Source organism: Anabrus simplex, chromosome 1 (assembly GCF_040414725.1).
Source record: "Anabrus simplex isolate iqAnaSimp1 chromosome 1, ASM4041472v1, whole genome shotgun sequence".
NCBI classification, from domain to species: Eukaryota; Metazoa; Arthropoda; class Insecta; order Orthoptera; family Tettigoniidae; genus Anabrus; species Anabrus simplex.
In genome coordinates, this window is record NC_090265.1 from 213,870,078 (window position 1) to 213,890,152 (window position 20,075).

Below are 20,075 nucleotides of genomic sequence, written 5' to 3' on the forward strand. Positions count from 1 at the left end.
TGTGGTCTAAAGGTGAATATCGCACATCCGCTACAATTTTGCTCGTGGATTAACTGTTGACTAGTGCCTGGAGGAAACGACTTCTGTGCGGAGTAAAGACTGTCCACATCGGACAACAATTTTCCGCTAGTACAAAGAGTTTCAGAGGAGAAATTTTGAGGTTGAAGATGATCCTCGTTCTGGGCGACCGTCTGAATCAGTGACTGAGGAAAACATTGAAGCTGTGAGGAAAATGTTGCAGCAAAAGAGGCGCTTGATATATCAGCAGGTAAAAGAGATCCTCCACATCCCTGCACCAGCTATTCATTCAGTTCTACACGACCATCACCATGTCGGAAAGGTTTGTTCCCTTTTGGTGCCCTATTCACTTTCAGATGAACAAACGGCACGAGTGAAATGGTGCTGAAAAATGCTAAAACAGTTTGAAAATCGGACTTTGCGTAATGTCAATTGCATCATTACAGGCGACGAAACTTGGCGTTATTATTACAATCTCCCAACAAAATCTCAGAACAAGGTGTGGCTGTTTGAAGATGAGGGTACAACTGTGACTGAGCAAAAGTCAAGGTCAGTGAAGAAAAGGATGATTGCAGTATTCTTCACTAAACAAGGCATCCTGACTCGGGTTGTGCTAGAAACACAAAGGACAGTTACTGTGAAGTGGTACAGTGAGACTTGTCTGCCTCAGATCATCCAGGCTCTCAAGCAGCTCCATCCAAGGTCACAGCTCAATACTTGGCTCTTGCACCACGACACTGCTCCAGCACATCGTGCTAATGTATCAATGGATTTTCTTGCCAGATCAGGGTTGACTGTGCTTGATCACCCTCCACACAGTCCTGATCTTGCCCCATGTGATTTTGCACTCTTCCCAGAAGTGAAGATGAAGCTGAAAGGGCGGGGTTTTGCATCTGACGAGGAGCTTCTGGCAGCATGGAATCAAGAGTGTGAAAATGTAACCAAGGAAAAGTGGCAGAGTTGGTTCAGTGACTGGTTCTGACGTATGGAGAAGTGTATTGAGTGTGGTGGAAATTATTTTGAAAAAGTCTAAAGTGTTCACTCACATTGCAAAACTTTCCCAGTGCCCTTTGTAATAACATAATAATAATAATAATAATAATAATAATAATAATAATAATAATAATAATAATTATTATTATTATTATTCATTAGTACCAGAAGTAGTATGAACAGGACTTATTGGTTTGGAAGTTACCAGCCTTACTGGCAATATTTAGTAGAATTTATTTACATCTCCCTTTAAGACCTCTTGCCTGGCCTGGCACTTAGAATGACAGACTACTTCATCCAAGAGGTAACAAATTTGATTCCTCCAGCTAACAAGAATTTAAAAGTCTTAACAAGGTCTGGTTAGCCAGCTGCCCAGTCTGCCTGAAGCTAAGGCAGGTAGAAGAACAGAGCAAAACTGTTCACTACTGTAAATGTAATTTTTGATGCATTTTCAGTAATCCTGTGGCTTAAGCCGAGGTATACCAACCTCCTAAGCTTATGCCTAGTGGAAAACTGTTTTCATTATTATTATTATTATTTATTATTGTAAAAATATGACTAGTAGAACATGTTAAACTTAGTACACTGATAGAAGTTCCTTGCTCTATGAGGTCCGCCATTATCATGAGGAATCATAACACTGGAAGACAAACTGTCTCTTGGCAGTGAGTGCACCCCATAGTCGCTATGATACTTTACTGTACCACGGAGTGTTGACCAAAGCATTCTTGGGCATCCAGCAAGTCATCGTTCATCACCACTACACTAAACAATAGTATCGCAAACAACTACTTACTTCCCAAGTTTTACTCTCAGTAGAAGACTCTACTTAGTCGAGAAGCCCCTTGGTTTCAGCTGTGCCTGCTATCCAAATATAAGACTATCATAACAAGTTTTAGAAATACTTAGAAATAAAACAAGCCTTTTTTCCTACCTAGAAACAATTTTAATATTTTACTCTTTGTAACAGTCTTATAACAGTCATAATGTACAGCATAAAAAGTGTGAGCACTGGATAATGTGCCATGGTCTGCTGCCCAGATAGCACTACAAACAACTCAGACCTAGTGGGACGAAGAGTGGCATACATAACTACTGCTAACAATCTAAAAAGTAGATATGTAGAACTCACACTTCACCAGCTGGATAGTTTGGAGTATTTGCGAAATAATGTTGCTTTCATTGGGGTTATATTAAACCCCTTCTTATCTCCTTCGTGCTAAAGTGGAATTGGCATTTCAAGTAGCAGAATACAAGTCTGGGGAGTAAAACACAACATATGATCTTCACAGCATCGCAACTGTGAGGATGTCACTGTCATTACATTTAAATCATCCAAACACTCAAGGAAGATAATCCCTCCATAAACTATAAGCATATGTTAGTTTTGTAGTGACAATTACTATTTCCATATGCAACAATACATATATACACTTTCCAATGCTTAAGTAAGATATGTATCACTCTTAGTAGAACCATGGTCTTTAATTAATGTTGGTAAGCAGGTACCGTACATTATCAGGTAAAATTTACAGACACATCTAAAGGATTCCAGCAATTTTTTGAGAAGAAAATGTATTTTAATCATCTCAGAGAAGGTTCAGCCATGTAAATGAAGTTTCATATGTTTCTGATCCTCTATACAATGCTCGAGTTGGAATTGATGAATTTAATGCATCAATCAGAGAGATGAGATCTTATTGGAAATTTTCAGTTGTTCTGCTATCTTTCCAAACCCTCTGAAATAACACTCTGATAACATTTTATCCCATTACCAACAGATCTACTGAATAGCTGAAATGTCAATCAAATGATTATTCAATGGAATAAATTAGGATCCAAATAAGCAGATGTGAGCAACATGGTAATTTATACCGTAAGGGCTCTCACCAGTTCTCGTAAGTGAGCCTCAGAAGGCAAAGGCAGCAAATAGAAAATTTGCAACTGTAAACTTACTTTTTTTTTTCAGTTGGCATTTCTTTAACATTGTATCGACTACAATTTTCTGCTTTTTGCTGAGAGAGGTATGTGTTTTGTGTTAAGCTAGTGTTTAATTTTACATCCAAAGTGGATGTCTTCCAAGTAAATGTACTCCAACTTTAGTGACATTCAGTTTATTCTGTGTTCTGATTGAATTATGTTTCTGATTCTTCAATCTCTTCTTTAACAAAGTAATTGTTTACTAGGATTTCCAACATAAGAGCTATCTTCAACTGCTAAGCCAAAGAGTTCTTCACCGACACATTCTGATTATGGCTTTTATTATCAAAAGAAACATCTGTTTGCAAGGATTGCCTTTTCACAGGATAGTTAAGTTTCGTATGTCTTTGAAAAATATTCACGTATATATATGGGAGATTGCTTCTAGCTTTAATTCCCATCTCTGTCTTGGAATCTATTCTTTTACCATTTATCAAGAACAAGTCTACTTTTATTAGGAAATTATCAGGAAAATCACATGCAAAAATAATAGGTCAGTTTGCTATCCTTTCTAGGGATAGCTTTCTTCCATTCTGAAAAAGCACTGCTGTCTTTAGGTGGTCTAAAGAAATGTCTACCTGAAGAGGATCTACATCCAAATACGATTCACGTGGGCATGTTGCAGTACCTAGCTTTTCCATGTTGCTCTCCTCAAACGCAGTATACTTTACACATAAAGCCCACTGACTAATTAAGCAATAAGGTGACTACTGTAATTGCCTAGACACTTCCACACTGAAGATGAATAGCATCAAAGCAATCAGCAATTATTATGAAATCTTGAAATGACCATGGCCATGCGCTTGTGGCAATACTAGCATACTGCCTTCTCAGGTGACTGTGCTGCCATTGTGTGGCAGGGCTATGAGTCTCTTCAGCTGGCTAATGGGTAGAAGTAGAAGAGTTCACACTTCTTCTTCTTCTTCTTCTTCTTCTTCTTCTTTACATTATGTAACAGTGTCAAAAAAAAAAAAGAGAGCAAGCTTGTAGTTTTATGCGACTGTTGATATCCTGATTATAGCCATGGGACCTCTAGTTTCACATGGAATTCAAACCACAGGGATGTTACTTTTCAATTAAAAATTCCACATGGACTGACTGGGATTTAAGCCATGGCCACAGAAACAAAATTCATTCGGCTATCATGACTTTTACAAGAGGGAATCAAAACAACAGTTCTATGAAGTATTGTGATATATTTTTCAGAACTAGAGCTTCAAGGAGCCCAAATAATCATTATTATTTTACCAAGGGTTACAACAGACACAATTACAGCACAACAAATTACTTAAGAGGGGAGGTACATCATTTGCTAGTGTAAATTTAATTAAATTCAATATTTTTTATTTCTGCAGCCCTATGATTTAAAAAATGAAATTTTGCAGGTTTCATGTTTACTACTAATATATCGTTACGACATTCTTAAAATGTTAAAAATATTATCCATTGGTCATCGATACACTGTAAAACATTCTGGTGTAATTACCCCAATTATTTAATTATTTATATTTTTCTTGTTTTGTGTTGCTTGTAAGACCCAAGTCTACGATGTACACTAGAATCTCAGACATAGCACTGGAAACAATATTTTTGATATTTAAATAAAACGAGGAAATATTTGACCTTTTTTTTGAATTTTTTTTTAGATAATGGCACATGTTAATCCAAAGATCCTAGTGTATGTTATTCATATGATTAAAGTTCACAGTCATGCAAAATTGTATTGGATTATCTTAAAAACTGAGAGTGTTATGATGAAAACGCTGTGTAAAAAATGAAGCTTGAGAAAAGGAGTGATAAACATACCAAAGAGTTGGATGTCACTAGAACTCCCCTGCTGCATACACAGGGCCCTCTTTCTGGTTCATTTTGGCCTCCTCTTCCAACCTCAGTCTCTGTTTGCATTTCCTTGCTTCTTTTGTAGTTTCCTGAACCCTTTTATTTGCAGAAAGTATGCATTTCTTATCTTTACCTTGAAGAAACTAGGAGCAATATGTTCCAACCACAAGCCCTAACTGCTGAAACACTAATTCTAGCCCTCATTCCATCATTAAAAGTCATAGTAGCATCATTAACACTAATCTGAACAGTTTTTCTTCCAGCAACCATTGTTTTGGGGCATATCTTCCAGATTTTAGAGTGGAATGACTCATTATTATTTTGTGTGTTACAACCAACACATCTTATTAACAGTTCTGTTTTCACAAGATTCTTGAAAACTGGTTTAATTGTCTCCATAATGGCAGGGGCAAGATTATTTTTATGCTTATACTTGTCTGCAGTGCCTTCACAGCCTGCTGGTAAAGACACCAAGAGTCAAGACCTTTTGGACAAAAGTAATGCTGTGGCTGATCATCTGTGGAAGCCTTGTGGTACCAAATGGCCCAGATGGCTGTTCTCATATTATCTACAGATAAACTATTAGCTCTAATGGCATTCCCATAATAGACAGTGAGGGTATTTATCACAGCATCAGTCAGCCGGTTCTTGCCACTGAGTAGCTTCCCATCGCTCAGCTTTTTTCCTCTCATATTCTCCTTCACTTTCCTCAACTGAGACCCCATCCTTTTCTGGACATGGCCAACACATTCCTTTTTCACTATATGAATATCTGGCCCATATGGCTGGTCATCAGAAACAGCCTTGTAGCTCTTGGTATCTCCATCCCCAATATAATTGACACACCATAAATTGTGATTGGCTACACTTCAACTGAAAATCCTTTTCATTCCCTCCATCTCCATGCTCCCTGCACTTCCTTTGTGGTTGATGTTACAGACCTTTTCATGTGTCTCCCACTACTCTTGATAAGCTAGGGTGCCAGACTTGCCTTTCCACTGATCACATCCTTTGTAAGACAATGACAGAACCTGAATATCTATCACTTTTCCAGTTTTTGCTCCTATAACAGTGCACACATCACGTAATGAACTGTCACCCATCCGTTAACCATGTGCCATCACAGCTTACAGATATATCCCTACTGCCTGTAAGACTTGCTTCCTCTTCAGCTGCCTTACTTAGAGATACTTTAGCTACTTGGTGGGTGGCAGCAAGAATTCTCTGGTACACCAGTGTGTAAGTAGACTTCTTTACAGGTGATGGTAAGTAAATTCATTAACCACAAAACATACCTAATCCTGCTAAACTTTGCCCTAAACACCTCACAGCATATATTATACGCCTGTTCATGGAATAAACCTGGTTGTTTTTTCCTAATTTATGGCAATTGTCAAAGGAACCAATTACACCACATTTCTTGCACACTATGGTCACATTACAACCTAAACCTATTACTTTATGTATACCGAGTTTCACATTTTCCCCACATACACACCGAAGACACTTTTCTAACTGTTCGAACATAGGGTATTTACATTGAAAATAATATATACATAATCTAAACCACTACTGCTATTGCCACAGTCTTTCAGAAGCTTCTTAGCTGAGGCACTATTTAGGTTAGGTGAATCACGAATGTTATTTTTTGCAGTTGTATGCCTATTTCCATGGAAATTTGCTTTAGTGCTTCACATCAGCTGACACCTATATATATTTTTTTTGTTGTATCTCAGAAACTATTATAGATATATTAAAAATTCTTTCACCACTAGAAAGAGAAAAGTCTATTAACCATTTTAGAACCAAAAAAAGTTCAATTTTTTTAACCTTCAAAGGTAATATTAAAAAGATGAGTAGCTGCTAGCTTTGTATTTTGGTTGGTTTTTGTTATTCTGCACGAGATATGTAGAAAATTGAGGAGTAGGTATATACTCTTGTGAAGAGAAAAACTTAAGAAAAACATTAGCAACAATTTCTATCATGAATGATGACATTTTGGCCACTGGTGCTTATAACCATCTTTATAACTTACTTTACAATTAAAAAGGCCATTATAAAAATTACAATAAAAAGGGTATTTCTTATGGAAGAATCATATCTACACAAATATTTTAGCCATCATTTTAACCTATAACATTGAGCTGTGTCTTCATGTTTTGAAATTACATTTATGGGCATTAATTATTAAAATAATTCAAGGCATGTAATTATTTGCATGACCAGCAGTTTGGTCATTTGTACTACTCATACAAGGCAAAACCTGGAATGTAATATTTCAAGTCCAAGTTAACTTCCTTGTTTTTATTTTCAGAAATACATAGATGTCCATACACACCTTCACTTAATACATTCTTCAGATAGATGTAGCTCACTATTTTGTGTAGAGCTAAAGAGAAAATTCAATCTATACACTGCAAGGTTAGGAAGAAATGGAGGGGGGGCAGGGGGGGGGGGGGGAGGAAGGGAGAGCAAGATGTTTGTTCTCAAAGAGTACTCGCATTCTAAAAACATTTGTATCTTGGTTTGACCTGGATGTTGTAGTTGATCATCTTCAAATTTTAGTTTTGACCAATATTTTCAATTTCAACGACAATAAAGGTGTTTTAATTTAATCCACCTATTCAATACTTTTATTTCCACTTATAGTGGTTACATAAATACTCTCACAGTTAAATGGGACATGTTTCGCCCTCAATTTAGGACATCTTCAGCCTAAAAACAATCAAGAGTACAATATTAAAAGTGGAAGCTAAAAGTTTAGCCAGTTATTAAAATTCAGGACATAAAAATGTGAAAAATAATACAATATATAAAGATGCTAATGGAAACACCGTCAATGATTAAACTATAATCTTGTCGGAGACTACAACTTCTTCCATTAAAATTCCAATTAAAACAGTTCATTTAAAATGTTAGTGGAAAATCAAAGTGGTAATAGTATAAAGCCAACGACATGAGGGCGTGAACATAAGCATAAACATGATTGTCATAAATATAATATGTCCAAGGCCGCTGATGAAATTCGTCAGCATGAAGTGAGACAGAAGCATCAGTTGAAAAATTGAAAGTGGCCCATAGCACCGTAGGTAATACTATTGGCTGAAACCTTGCCAGGAAATGTCAGTAGATACTGAAATAATGTTTTATGTTAGTTGAAAGTTGTTATTTGTTATCTACTGTTGTGTTCGTTGCTGCCCTTCTGTTGGCTCTGAGTCTGGTGTTGTCTGAGATTTATAACATGTAACCAATATTTTCAACCCATGATGTAGAATAGTAGCACATCTACAGTGTGCCTTCTTCAGTCTGCTGTCCCAAACAGTAAGATGTTCATCTTTTTATTTCAATCATAATTATGCTAAAATTATCAAATACAGTAAGCAGAATTATTAGTTTTTAACTTCCATATCTAATGCTCCTAGATCAAGCCAGCTGACCTTAGCTTCTGGTTACTGATGATTGGTAATTCCATATACCATATAATTTTCTACCAGTTCAGTCTTTTTCCCTCCTTTTTTTTTTTAAGAATTCCCTTTATGTTGCACCGAGAAAGATTAGAGCGATGATGGGATAGGAAAGACCTACGAGTGGGAAGAAAGCGACCATGGCCTTAATTAAGGTACAGCCCCATCATTTACCTGGTGTAAAAATGGGAAACCACGGAAAACCATATTTAGGTCTGCCGACAGTGGAGTTTGAATCCACTATCTCCTGAATGCAAGCTTATATCTACGTGACCCAAACCGCGCAGCCACTTGCTCGGTCTTACTAGTTCAGTAAAATGAAGTAAACTTCTACTATACTTCTTTCATAACCTTTGTACATTTGGAAGGTCTACTGCACAGGGGCTAGTGACCTTGCAGAATTCATATGTGGATAGCTCCTTACAAAGATTTTACAATGTTATAAGCAATATATTAGGAAAGAATGTAACATGAATGGATCTAAGATATGGATTCTTGACATTCAAACAAAAATGTTCAAATCTTCAACTAAATATTATCCCATTTTGTTATGAAAGTAGTATCAGTGAAAGATGCATTAAGCAAGGAAAATAAAATTAAAAAATTAAAATGATTTGCCTTTATTACAGTTTTATGGATTGAATAACTTGAGAACAGAAAACAGAATCACACTGTGTTACATAAATATTACGTTTATTCAGCAGAAAGATTTACTTTCATGGTTCTACCCCTTAGTACCTGTACAGCATTTCATATGATAATGAAACAGAACTGAGAGGCAGTATAAAGTTCACAGTAACTTAGTAACAACCTTTTTTTCTTGTTAACATGAACTAGGAAATAGATGAGCTATCTTCCTCTAGTTGATTTAACACAAGGACATTTCATTTTGTAAAATATATTATATGTTTATCACTGAAAAAATAAGGATATTTTTCTTGATCACCAGACAAAATATTACTCGCAACAGACATGGAAGAAAGATTCAGATGCACCAGAAAACAATGCAGTAACTAGCCCCCAAGAAATTAGTCAGTTTCTAAATCATATTTTAATAGATATTTCATATAACAGGGAATAGGATCCAACTTGAAGTAGCCAAAGTTCTGGGTAGGGTGTTTAATGCAGACTGGTTGGACTGCCAGTACAATCTAGACTACTCCAGTGTAGCAAATAATCCATTTCATAATTCAATTAAACAGCCTTGCTCTCTAATTTTTTTATGCATCTTGTTATTAATATATGGCTGTCATATCCTAGAATAGTTCCAAATTTAACAGTCTTATTTTTTCTTACAATCTACTACATCACAAAGTCTTTTAATATGCATTTTGTTATTAACATAGGATTGCCATGAGTTATAGGATAGCCCCTGATGTTGATCTATTTAAAAAGGTTCAATCTGAAAGGTGAAAAAAAAAAAAAAAACAATTATGAATGTAGAGTACAAGTTAATGGTAAATGCAAAGCAGCTGTTGATCAATAGCTTAGTATATAAAATAACTTGATTTCTGAATGCTCTGTTCAGTGGTTGAGCCTCTGTTTCTCCTGTCATAACTGACGATTGTCATATTCGATAGAGACTTTATATGAGCCAATATTTCCACTATAGAAGACTGCAAATTTGTAAAGATACATTTTAATTTGCTAAACATAGGGGAAATATTCTCGCTGTTGAGTTTCAAAAAAAAAAAAAAAAGAAGACAATTGTTTCTAGAGTCACAGCTATTTATTGTTGTTCTCTAATGTTTCACCTCAGGTCACAACTCCTGAAGTGGACTTGCCAACTTCTGCATTCAGTAACATTATGCCATCTTTGAGGACTTGATGAAAGTTGATGTTGATTCTTTTGATCCAGAACATCAATTTTTCACAGAAGCTTTCAAAATTAAAGTTAACGAATTTTATAATTTATGAAGCATTTGCTCGATTAGGCAACACTAAATTTAAGAAATAGTGTTTGAATGTGAAAGATTCATGCAATGTTCCATTTTGTTTGTAAAACAACAGAACTTAACTGCAGATAATGATATCCTCATAACCTTTCAGTTCAGTTCTTTTATTCTGGATTTGGCAATCCTACATCAATACAACCAATAATCATTAAGCATACAGTAAACCACAACTCTCCTAAAACAAGTAAGAGGAGTTGCAGATCACAGACTGGTAATATATTCACTGTGTCCATGCTATATCCATTTCAATACATAATACTGTACATATCACTTTATAGCAAAATCAAATAATAACAAATAACTCATTCCATGAGCAATCATATGAGGAATACCACATTCCAATCAGTTTACCTTCAAGAGGAAAGTGGTCTCCACAGACTAGGAACAAAAACAGAATATCATGTTGTAATTAACTGCATACAAATATGTACTAGTTTCATGTAGACAAAATGTGTATAATATATTACCAACATTACTATTTATTATTTTCAGGTAATCTCCTGTTACAATAAACATTTTATAAAGGTGGCACATACAATAACCAATAACCTGCACAAAAATTAGAAGCACCAGCAACAATGGTACGAATAGCCTTTTAGCTGACAATCAGTTTAACGATGCAAATTATCTCCTAAGGATAGCAGCCAGAAAATGTATTTTACAGTAGTATGGCCTTTCTGCTAGCTGGTTTTGCTTTGTGTACAAGATAATGGCAAGGGATAACATGAGGAGCCAACAATGGCGCAATGAGAATTTACAGAAAAATGCAAACTCCCCCATTTTTGCAAATAATATAATTCGCTCTACAAAGTGATCATCTCATCCCAGTAATTAGTATTTACAATATTTTGGTAGTTTAGGGTTACAGCGTAATAGAATGACAGTCCAACTGACCCAATTTACGATATATTCTATATCTCTCATAATCATTCAAACTGCATGAGCAGAAACCCAAATGTCTGTTGTACTAGTCTGTAATTCCTTGCTTACCTTTCCTGTTGATTAGTAGATTCCCTGAATGTGTTTCATATACACAAGTACAAAGCATACACTGTGATAGATGTGCATTGCTGCTGCATGTTGAGGAAGATTTAAGACATGTCTCCAACAGTAATACCTTGTTAGAGATAAAATATGCTATGCAGTTTGAATGTGCAACAGTTCATTTTAAAAATATTTAGATGGAGATCTAATACATATCTACAAGAAATAATAAAAAAAACTGTAAAACTTTCAATACAGAGACCAAACAAACACATTATATAAAAAATGCTTAACCTGTTTACGCGGTTCTGCTACCAGGGGCGGCCTTGGGGAGGCTGCTGCTGTTGTTGGGGGTATGGATATCCAGGAGCAGGCCAGGGAGCCTGAGGAAATGGGTAGTAACCTCCTAAAAACAAAGAAACATACAAAGGTTTGTAATGGAGCAGAAAAATATACATCATAATTTGTACAGCACATTCTGCCAGCTTTGTGTTAATGAAATAAGATGTTCTATTTACTAGTTGAAAACTACCAGCAGTAACTGCATTTTTCCAGAAAATTTGTTAGTGGAGAAGTAGTATTCAAAAATTATTAAATTATATATAAAAATGTGAGCCTGCAGTTAAATATTATTTATTTAAAAAACTGAGCCATCATCTGTGTATAGACTTCAGCTGAAAAATGTGTATTTTCAAATATTTTAGAAATAACACCTCCAATAGTCAAGTTTTTTTGAAGAGAGGGGGGTTATATGTGTTTCTATTCAATGATTAATTATTTAGAAAAGAGCCACTTCCTTTAACTTTATGAAGATAATCATTACATGCAGGGCAACAGGTAGAGTGATGACCACCCGTAAATATCTTGCAAGATAGGCAGCATGTATCTGTTCACCAACAGGAAGACTGCTCAGAAAGTATCTTTGTATAAGTTGGCTTTGTGGCACATGTGTTGCGGTAAGCTTGCATTTGAGAGATGGTGATTTTGAGTAACACCCCCTCACCAGCATTAGCTCTGTGGGTTCCCAATAGGAAAATGCTGGAGCTGTACTGTAATTAGTTTTACATTCCTCTAAATACTTGATTCAAGAACTGGAAAGAATCCAAAGAAAGGCAGCTCAATTTGTTCTGGGTGATTTCCGACAAAAGAGTAGCGTTACAAAAATGTTGCAAAGTTTGGGCTGGGAAGACTGGGGAGAAAGGAGACGAGCTGCTCGATTAAGTGGTATGTGATTGAAATAATGTAATTACATGTAATAAGTGGTATGTTACGAGCTGTCAGTGGAGAAATGGCGTGGGAGGACATCAGTAGAAGAATAAGTTTGAGTGGTGTCTTTAAAAGTAGGAAAGATCACAATATGAAGATAAAGTTGGAATTCAAGAGGACAAATTGGGGCAAATATTCGTTTATAGGAAGGGGAGTTAAGGACTGGAATAACTTACCAAGGGAGATGTTCAATCAATTACCAATTTCTTTGCGATCATTTAAGAAAAGGCTAGGAAAACAACAGATAGGGAATCTGCCACCTGGGCGACTTCCCTAAATGCAGGTCAGTAGTGATTGATTGATTGACAGTTTTTACAGATGCTGGAATTTTATCCTAAGGAGTTCTTTAATGTCCTGGTAAATCTAACATGAGGCTGATATATTTGAGCACTTTCAAATACCACTGGACTGAGCCAGGAGTAAATCTGCCAACTTGAGACTTTCCCATCCTGGAGTAGTTGAAAACCTGTATGTGTATTAGTGCAACATGAAACTACTAGTAACTAGTAGTGAATAAGTGCTATATAAATTTAGGCAAGAAAATAAGCCTATTTAATGTGATCAACAATCCAATTCACTAAAAACTGCTAGACAAATAATGAAGTAGAAGCTAAGGTTGTTAAATTCTTATACAAAACATCTCAAGGATCTATATACTGGGAATGATACAATTTTTTTTAACTAGATAATAGAATAGGCTGGAGTCTGATAGATGGACCAATGTTTCTCGTTAATGAGGTTCTGAGAAGAACTGTTGAGAATAGGCTGGGGAATGGAGGAAGTGAAGGAAACAGAGAGATAACCAGAACTACTAGTAACTCAAAACAGCTGATGATCATTTACAAAAGATAAAATTACTACTATTCAATTTCCTAGAAGGTCATCTAATTATTTTATTTTTTTAGCTTGTGATATATCAACAAAGATTTTTTGGTGAAAATGTGTCTAGTTACTACAAATTTTGAGATAAAAGGTGTGTTAAAAATATGGAGCAGAGATGTTGAAAGTTCTCATTAAACAAAAAAAAGAAAAAAAAAGGCAGGATATCGTTAGTCATTGCTTATAAAATACACTTAAAGTTCATTGTGGCATTTTCTGCAGCAAATAATGTCTTAAGGTTCTGTAAGTACAACCAGGTTATTCTGTAACTTTCTGGCAGTTTTGTGTGAGGGAATTCTAACATGTTACTTAAGAAACTGGCCCTGATCTGTTTCTTTTTTTTTAATATTTAAAAATTACAATTTGCTTTACGCCACATGACACATACACATTATGACAACGATGGGATAGGAAAGGGCTAGGACTGGTAAGGAAATGGCCATAACCTTAATTTAAGTAGCCTACAGCCCTAGCATTTGCCTGGTGTGAAAATGGGAATCACAGAAAACCATCTTCAGGGCTGTTGACAGTAGGGTTCTTCAAACCCATAATCTCCCAAATGCAGGCTCACAACTGCATTACCCTAAGGCTACAGCCACATGAGCAGATAATACAGCTTGAAGTGAGCAACAGGTAAATAAGAAAAAATGTGTGCCCTCGTTGCAATGTGATGGGCCAGATGAGGTAGTAAATGCAGCTGGCAGGAAGCAGTTCAAGAACATGCTGCTGAAGCAATAGGCCAGAGCCCATTTCTTTCGCTGCATGCGCTGTGGGAGCGTGACCATGATAGGGTCGTTGGGCAAGTCCGAGTTCGATAAGTGAGCAATAATAATAATAATAATAATAATAATAATAATAATAATAATAATAATAATAATAATAATAAAACAGTTATTATAGCAAGCATATGCAATGGAAAATGCTAAGGCCAGAGGGTAATGGAAATCTAGAGAGTGGCAACAATAAATGTAGTTAAAGTGATAGTTTCAATAATAACAGTCACTTTTCCTTCAATAAATATACTGTGTACATTTCTGAGCAGCAGGGGATAACTAACAAATGCAGGAATAATTTCCAATGCGAGTTTAAGATAAGTTACACAAAAATGTTAGCCCAGGATGCTTAGGTGATTACAAAAAAAGGGGGGGGGGGGGGGATGAAAACAACTTTAGTAAAAGCAGTTGAGCTAGGCCCATACATGTACAGTAAATACATCTGTGCCAAAAATTTTTTACAAACACTAATATGCCAGGGGAATATATTTGGACAATAAATAAGTGCTATATAAATATAGGCAAGAAAATAAGCCTATTTAATATGATCAGTAATCAAATTCACTAAAAATTGCTAGATAACTAATGAAGTAGAAGCTAAGGTTGTTAAATTCTTATGCAAAATATCTTAAGGATCTATTTTCTGTAAATGATACAATTTTTTTAAACTAGATATACAGGGAGAATAATTTAAGAGTTCAGACTTCTGCTTGCATGCCGTGGAAATTCCCGAGCGAGCGCCATATGGCTTGTGTCAACACTGGCGAGATATGAAGTGTTCACTGCCATTGCGCAGGTGTTTAGCACTCTGTCTCTCAGTTCGCTTGAAACTATTGGATTTTTAAGGTGTGTTGTGAGGTTATTATCACGATGGTTAAATACACTATAGAGCAAAGAATATTTCTGGTCGAGTGTTATTTGCACAAGAAGAAGAAACCAGTTAAAAGGTGCCTTCGAAAATTCTGCAGACAATTTCCTAGTGCGACAGAACCATCAAAACGTTACGTGCATCAGCTCGTTTACAAGTAGCATAGTACTGGCTCTGTAATCAATAAGAAAAAGAAGCGAAGGAGAACAGCTCTCACACGGGAGAGGTTAGAAGATATACAGGCAAGACTCCAGGTCAGTCCACATAAGTCGCTTCGGAGAGTAGCTCAGGAAAGTAGTATTTCATCTTCCTCACCACGCAATGCAACAAAATTGTTACATTTATGATCTTATCGGACTCATTCAGTCCATGATATACGATTTTGCAATTGGCTAATGAATAGTGCCCACGACGGTATTGTGGATCTGAACTTTACTTTTATGAGTGACGAAGCCTGGTTTGATTTGAGTGGATATGTCAATTCACAGAACAATAGAATCTGGGATAGGGACAACCTGCACATTTTACAGCCAAGACCTCTGCATGATGTGAAGGTGGGTGTGTGGTGTGCTATCAGTGCCTGACGAATTATCGGTTCGATATTTTTTCAGGACATGATTATTTCTGACCGTTATATTCACAACATTCTAGAACCATTTTTTGCTGAACTGACTGAAGAAGAGAAAAGGTACAGCTATTTCCAACGGCCCATACGGTGCGTAGCTCTATGTGACGGTTTCGGGAAGTGTTCGATGATCGGATCATCAGTCAAGGCTTATGGCTCCCTCATTTGCCTGATTTAAGCACATGTGATTTTTATCTATGGGGAAATCTTAAAGGAAAAGTTTACAGGAATAATCTTCGAGCTGCAGAAGAATTAAAAATTGAAATTAGGAACATTGTGCGTTCTATCGGTGTCTATGAACTACAAAGTGTGTTTCGAAATCTCATTACAAGATGTGAAGTTTGCATTGCAGCTGAAAGAGATCACTTTCAGCATCATCTGTAAATACTGGTGAGTTCAGTTTAATTTCCTAGTTGATTTATTTATTTATTTATTACCGGTTAGTTCAGTTTAATTTCCTAATTGATTTATTTATTAATTCATTTGCTTATTTGTCCAGAGTATCTACGTAGCCAACTATGCCTGCTTGTCATTGCAGGCACTGCGCTCAGTCTCCGCTTCCCAGCGCGCCTAATCCTCGGCACTCCGCTCTGAACTTTTAAATTAATCACCCTGTAGACTAGGCTGGGGAATGGAGGAAGTGAAGGAAACCGAGACATAACCAGTAACTTTTGTTGTTAGATGCATGAAGCAATGAGCCCAAAACACACGAGGATTTGTATAATATATTAAAGGTTAGAAGAGTTTGGATGCACTGAATGACAATGCGAGCCCTAGAGTAGTTCAAAAAGTCTGTAGCCCGTTGACACAGAATGAAAAATAGTGGCCTGTAAGTCAATGACTCCTCAACTCTGTCAGCAACGACAAATAGAATAATAAGAAAAGATATGTCACATTATTTACTCTCTATGTCTCATCAGGAAAATAGTTGCAAGTAGATGGAGCAGAGAACCAGCTCTGTCCAAGATAATATGCTCTCACATCCAGCAGGGAACGGGCTCTTGTTTAACTTGTGACGTTAGGCCAGAGGCACATATTTATATGAATGTGAATTCATTCTGATTACGAGAAACAGAACTGAGGGGAGCGGGAGAGTCAGTAGTTTTAGAATGAAGTACTGTACCAGGGATATGCCAAGTCCGGAATATTTGTATCACAGTACAACCACGAGGCAATATTTACTGCATACTTCATTTAACTTTATTACATGCTTAGTCTGTCTGTCAGGTCATCACCCCAGAGGTGGGTTGAATCCTCAAATAGCATCACCAAATGTTATACGGTTATAAGGAAACTGCAAAAACCAATGGTAGTGCCAAAATGAGACATACTAGACAAGATGAGGAGTGAAGTAGTTTACATGCTTAGTAGATTATATGACATATAGAATAAAGGGACAGTGAATGTGTCATTCCAGAAGTGGAGAAATATCCATGTTTGTATAATGCACAACGCGACACAACAGTCCCAATATAAAACTAGAAGCATGAAGTACTGTATTTTGCGATGAGGAAACAAATGCATTAAGTACATAATACATAGTACATAATAAATACTATAATTTTGTTTATTACTTTTTCTTAGAAACATAGTGAACATATTTTTACAAAGTACTGAAAATAGTAATCCGAAGTTCAAAGAAATAAAGCCAGGAATTTATACTGTCATTAAGTTTTATACAAAATGAAAGTACCTTTTATATACATTTTTTTGTATAGATTCAGGGATATACTGTATGTTGTAAATTTCTATTTTGTTATACTGCATCATTTAATTATATGCACAGAAGATACTGCAGCACTCAATCATTGTGCAGTTATCACCTTAGCTTGTATGAATTCTTTGTAAAGACAAGATTCAGAGTCATGATTTATTTGTATTCAGCCCATAGTCTTTTTGCTAAGGGACGGACCCATTACTACTACAGAAGTGATGCCACCATCATATAACACAAATAAAGCAACGTTCGCAGCAGGATTCATAACTAAATTAGATCTTCGGGAACAACAGTCGATCGCTTAGTGCGAAATGTACTCCGCAACTCTTTATTTGCTGTAGCCATGTGGCATACAGCAGGAGCAACTGCAGTGGAACGCTTTCTGCTGCAGCTGTATTTACTGCCTAGTGTGAACTTAGCCTAACCACATGGCCAACTCGCTCAATGCCTTGATATTGTTTTGCTTATGATAATTCTCAGAATATTCGATAATGTAGTGTAGAAAAATCTTATCTCCATAAATACCTCTACATCATCCGTGAGTGTAATTTAACATTAGTGCCGAGTCCAGTAGCTCAGATAGTGAAGCGCTAGTTTTCCAAGTCCAAATTAGTCAGTTTGATCCTGTCCAAGTCCATACATATTACAAGGTGCTAAAATATGCCAGCCTCTGTCAAAGATTTACTGGTACTGGGACACCAGCAGGACAAACTTATTGGCACCTTGATATCTCCAGAAACCATGAATGTAGTTGTGGTATGTAAAATCAATAAGATTATCTGTAGTCTTTCTTTTCTTTATTTTTCTTTATTCATATCAGAAGATGGAAGCATAAAACAGGAATATATTCTATACAACAGTAAACAATATAAAGTATAATATAAAACTAACAGTAAAACTCTACATTACATTATGTTGGCCCAGTACTGTGCTACTTGCAGAGCCATATCCATACCATACGTTAAATCTTCCTGGGTGCAGGTTACAGAGCCAGAGGGCACTGATGATTAATAGTCTCGGTTTTGCCTCATGAACATAGTGCAGTATCATCACCCAATTCCGCAAATTTTCTCTGCATATTCTCACTCCACTTCCAAGCCTGTTTAGGGTTTTCCAGGTTTCCAATCATACTCACGACTTGGAGGACGTTGTTCTTTCCAATAGTAACCATGTAGGTAGATCTGTAGATTGGGTGCTCCAAAGTTCTACTTCATTTTATTTTTTCTGAACTTTTGTTAAGAACAGGAGTATTTGGTAAGAAACTCCTTCAAGATTCTAGTCTCACATTTGAGGGAATATATCCATACAGAGGGTGCTTTATGTTTGTTATGGTCTTAAGTTTTCCCCTCGAGCACTGCAACTTCCCTTCTAATCAAAGATGGAGCTACATCCAGCTAGTTGTCATACTTTGTCCATTGGTGTTAGTCTGAGACAGCCTTTGATGATCCTGCACTCATTTAGAGTGGTATCTACCAACTTGGCATGTGTGGAACAGCACCAAATAGGGCAGGCATATTCACTAGCTGAGAAATATAATGACAAAGCAGTTGTCTGCAAAGTTTGTGGATGTGCACCCAACCTTGAGCTGATCAGCTTGCATACTATATTGCTACATGCAGCTATCTTCTGTTCTTGCAGTGTTTCTTGTACACGAGGCAATGATCAAGTGTTACTCCAAGATATTTCGGGTGAAAGCTATGTTCCACTAAGGCACCCTCCCATGAAATTTCAAACTGTCATCTTACCTCTCTGTTTTTGCAGTGGAATGCACATACTTGAGTTTTGTTGGGGTTAGGCTTCTGATGGTTCAGACAATTGGAGAATTCTCTCTGCCAGAAGACTTTTATCCACCTCCTTGAAAATGTCTCCTAGAGCTGCCAGTGTAAGATCAGCAGCAGGCAGAATCCTTTCTGTATTAGCAGCAGATGACTGATCATTTGTATATATGCTGAAGGGGCAGGGTGCTAACATGCTTCCCTGTGGGAGGCCATTTCTCTGATTTCTCCATCTACTGAGTCTTCCTAGAAATTCTAAAAAAATTCTTCTACTCTGTAGCAAAATTTTGATGGCCTGAGTCAGCAGGTAATACTTTGTAAGATGGTACAGCTTCACAAGTAGTTTTTGATGGTTCACTGTATCGTACGCAACTGATAAATCTAAAAAAACGGCTCCAGTTATTTTTTGTTTTTCAAGTCCACGCTTGATAAATTGCATCAGACGTAATACCTGAGAAGTCCAGCTCCTTTCCAGTCTGAAACTTGCTTGATCAGGCGTTAAGAACAGTTCTTTTACAAGTTGTTTTACGTTGCACCGACGATGGGAAAAGAAAGGGCTAAGAGCGGGAAGGAAGCGGCTGTGGCTTTAATTAAGGAACAGGCCCAGCATTTACCTGGTGTGAAAATGGGAAATCACAGAAAACCATCTTTAGGGCTGCTGACAGTGGGGTTCAAACCCACTATCTCCCAAATGCAAGCTCACAGCTGCGCGACCCTAACCACATGACCAACTTGCTTGGTAAAGAATGGTTCAATAAATGATTACAATCTGTTTATTTATACAGATGGCACAGTAAAAATGCTGGTTTGTAACTCTTTGCATCTGAAGGATTTTTGCCAGGTTTTAAGATGGCAATAACCTTACATTTCTCCCAATTTTTTAGATGGAGAAAGAAGACAAACTGCTCGACTAAGTGGTATGTAAATACAAGTGTTACA

General features: G+C 36.6%; 1 protein-coding gene across 3 annotated transcripts in view; it reads right to left on the bottom strand.

Moving 5' to 3' along the window:
* Positions 1 to 8,339: 8,339 nt before the first annotated feature.
* Positions 8,340 to 20,075, bottom strand: part of ALiX (programmed cell death 6-interacting protein-like protein AliX) — a 275,620-nt gene continuing 263,884 nt past the window's right edge. For all 3 annotated transcript variants that reach the window (XM_067158494.2, XM_067158486.2, XM_067158479.2), the window contains exon 15: positions 8,340 to 11,639. In XM_067158494.2, the coding sequence (XP_067014595.1) occupies positions 11,545 to 11,639 (95 nt within the window). In that variant the 3' untranslated portion in view covers positions 8,340 to 11,544. The remainder of the gene's footprint in view (positions 11,640 to 20,075) is intronic.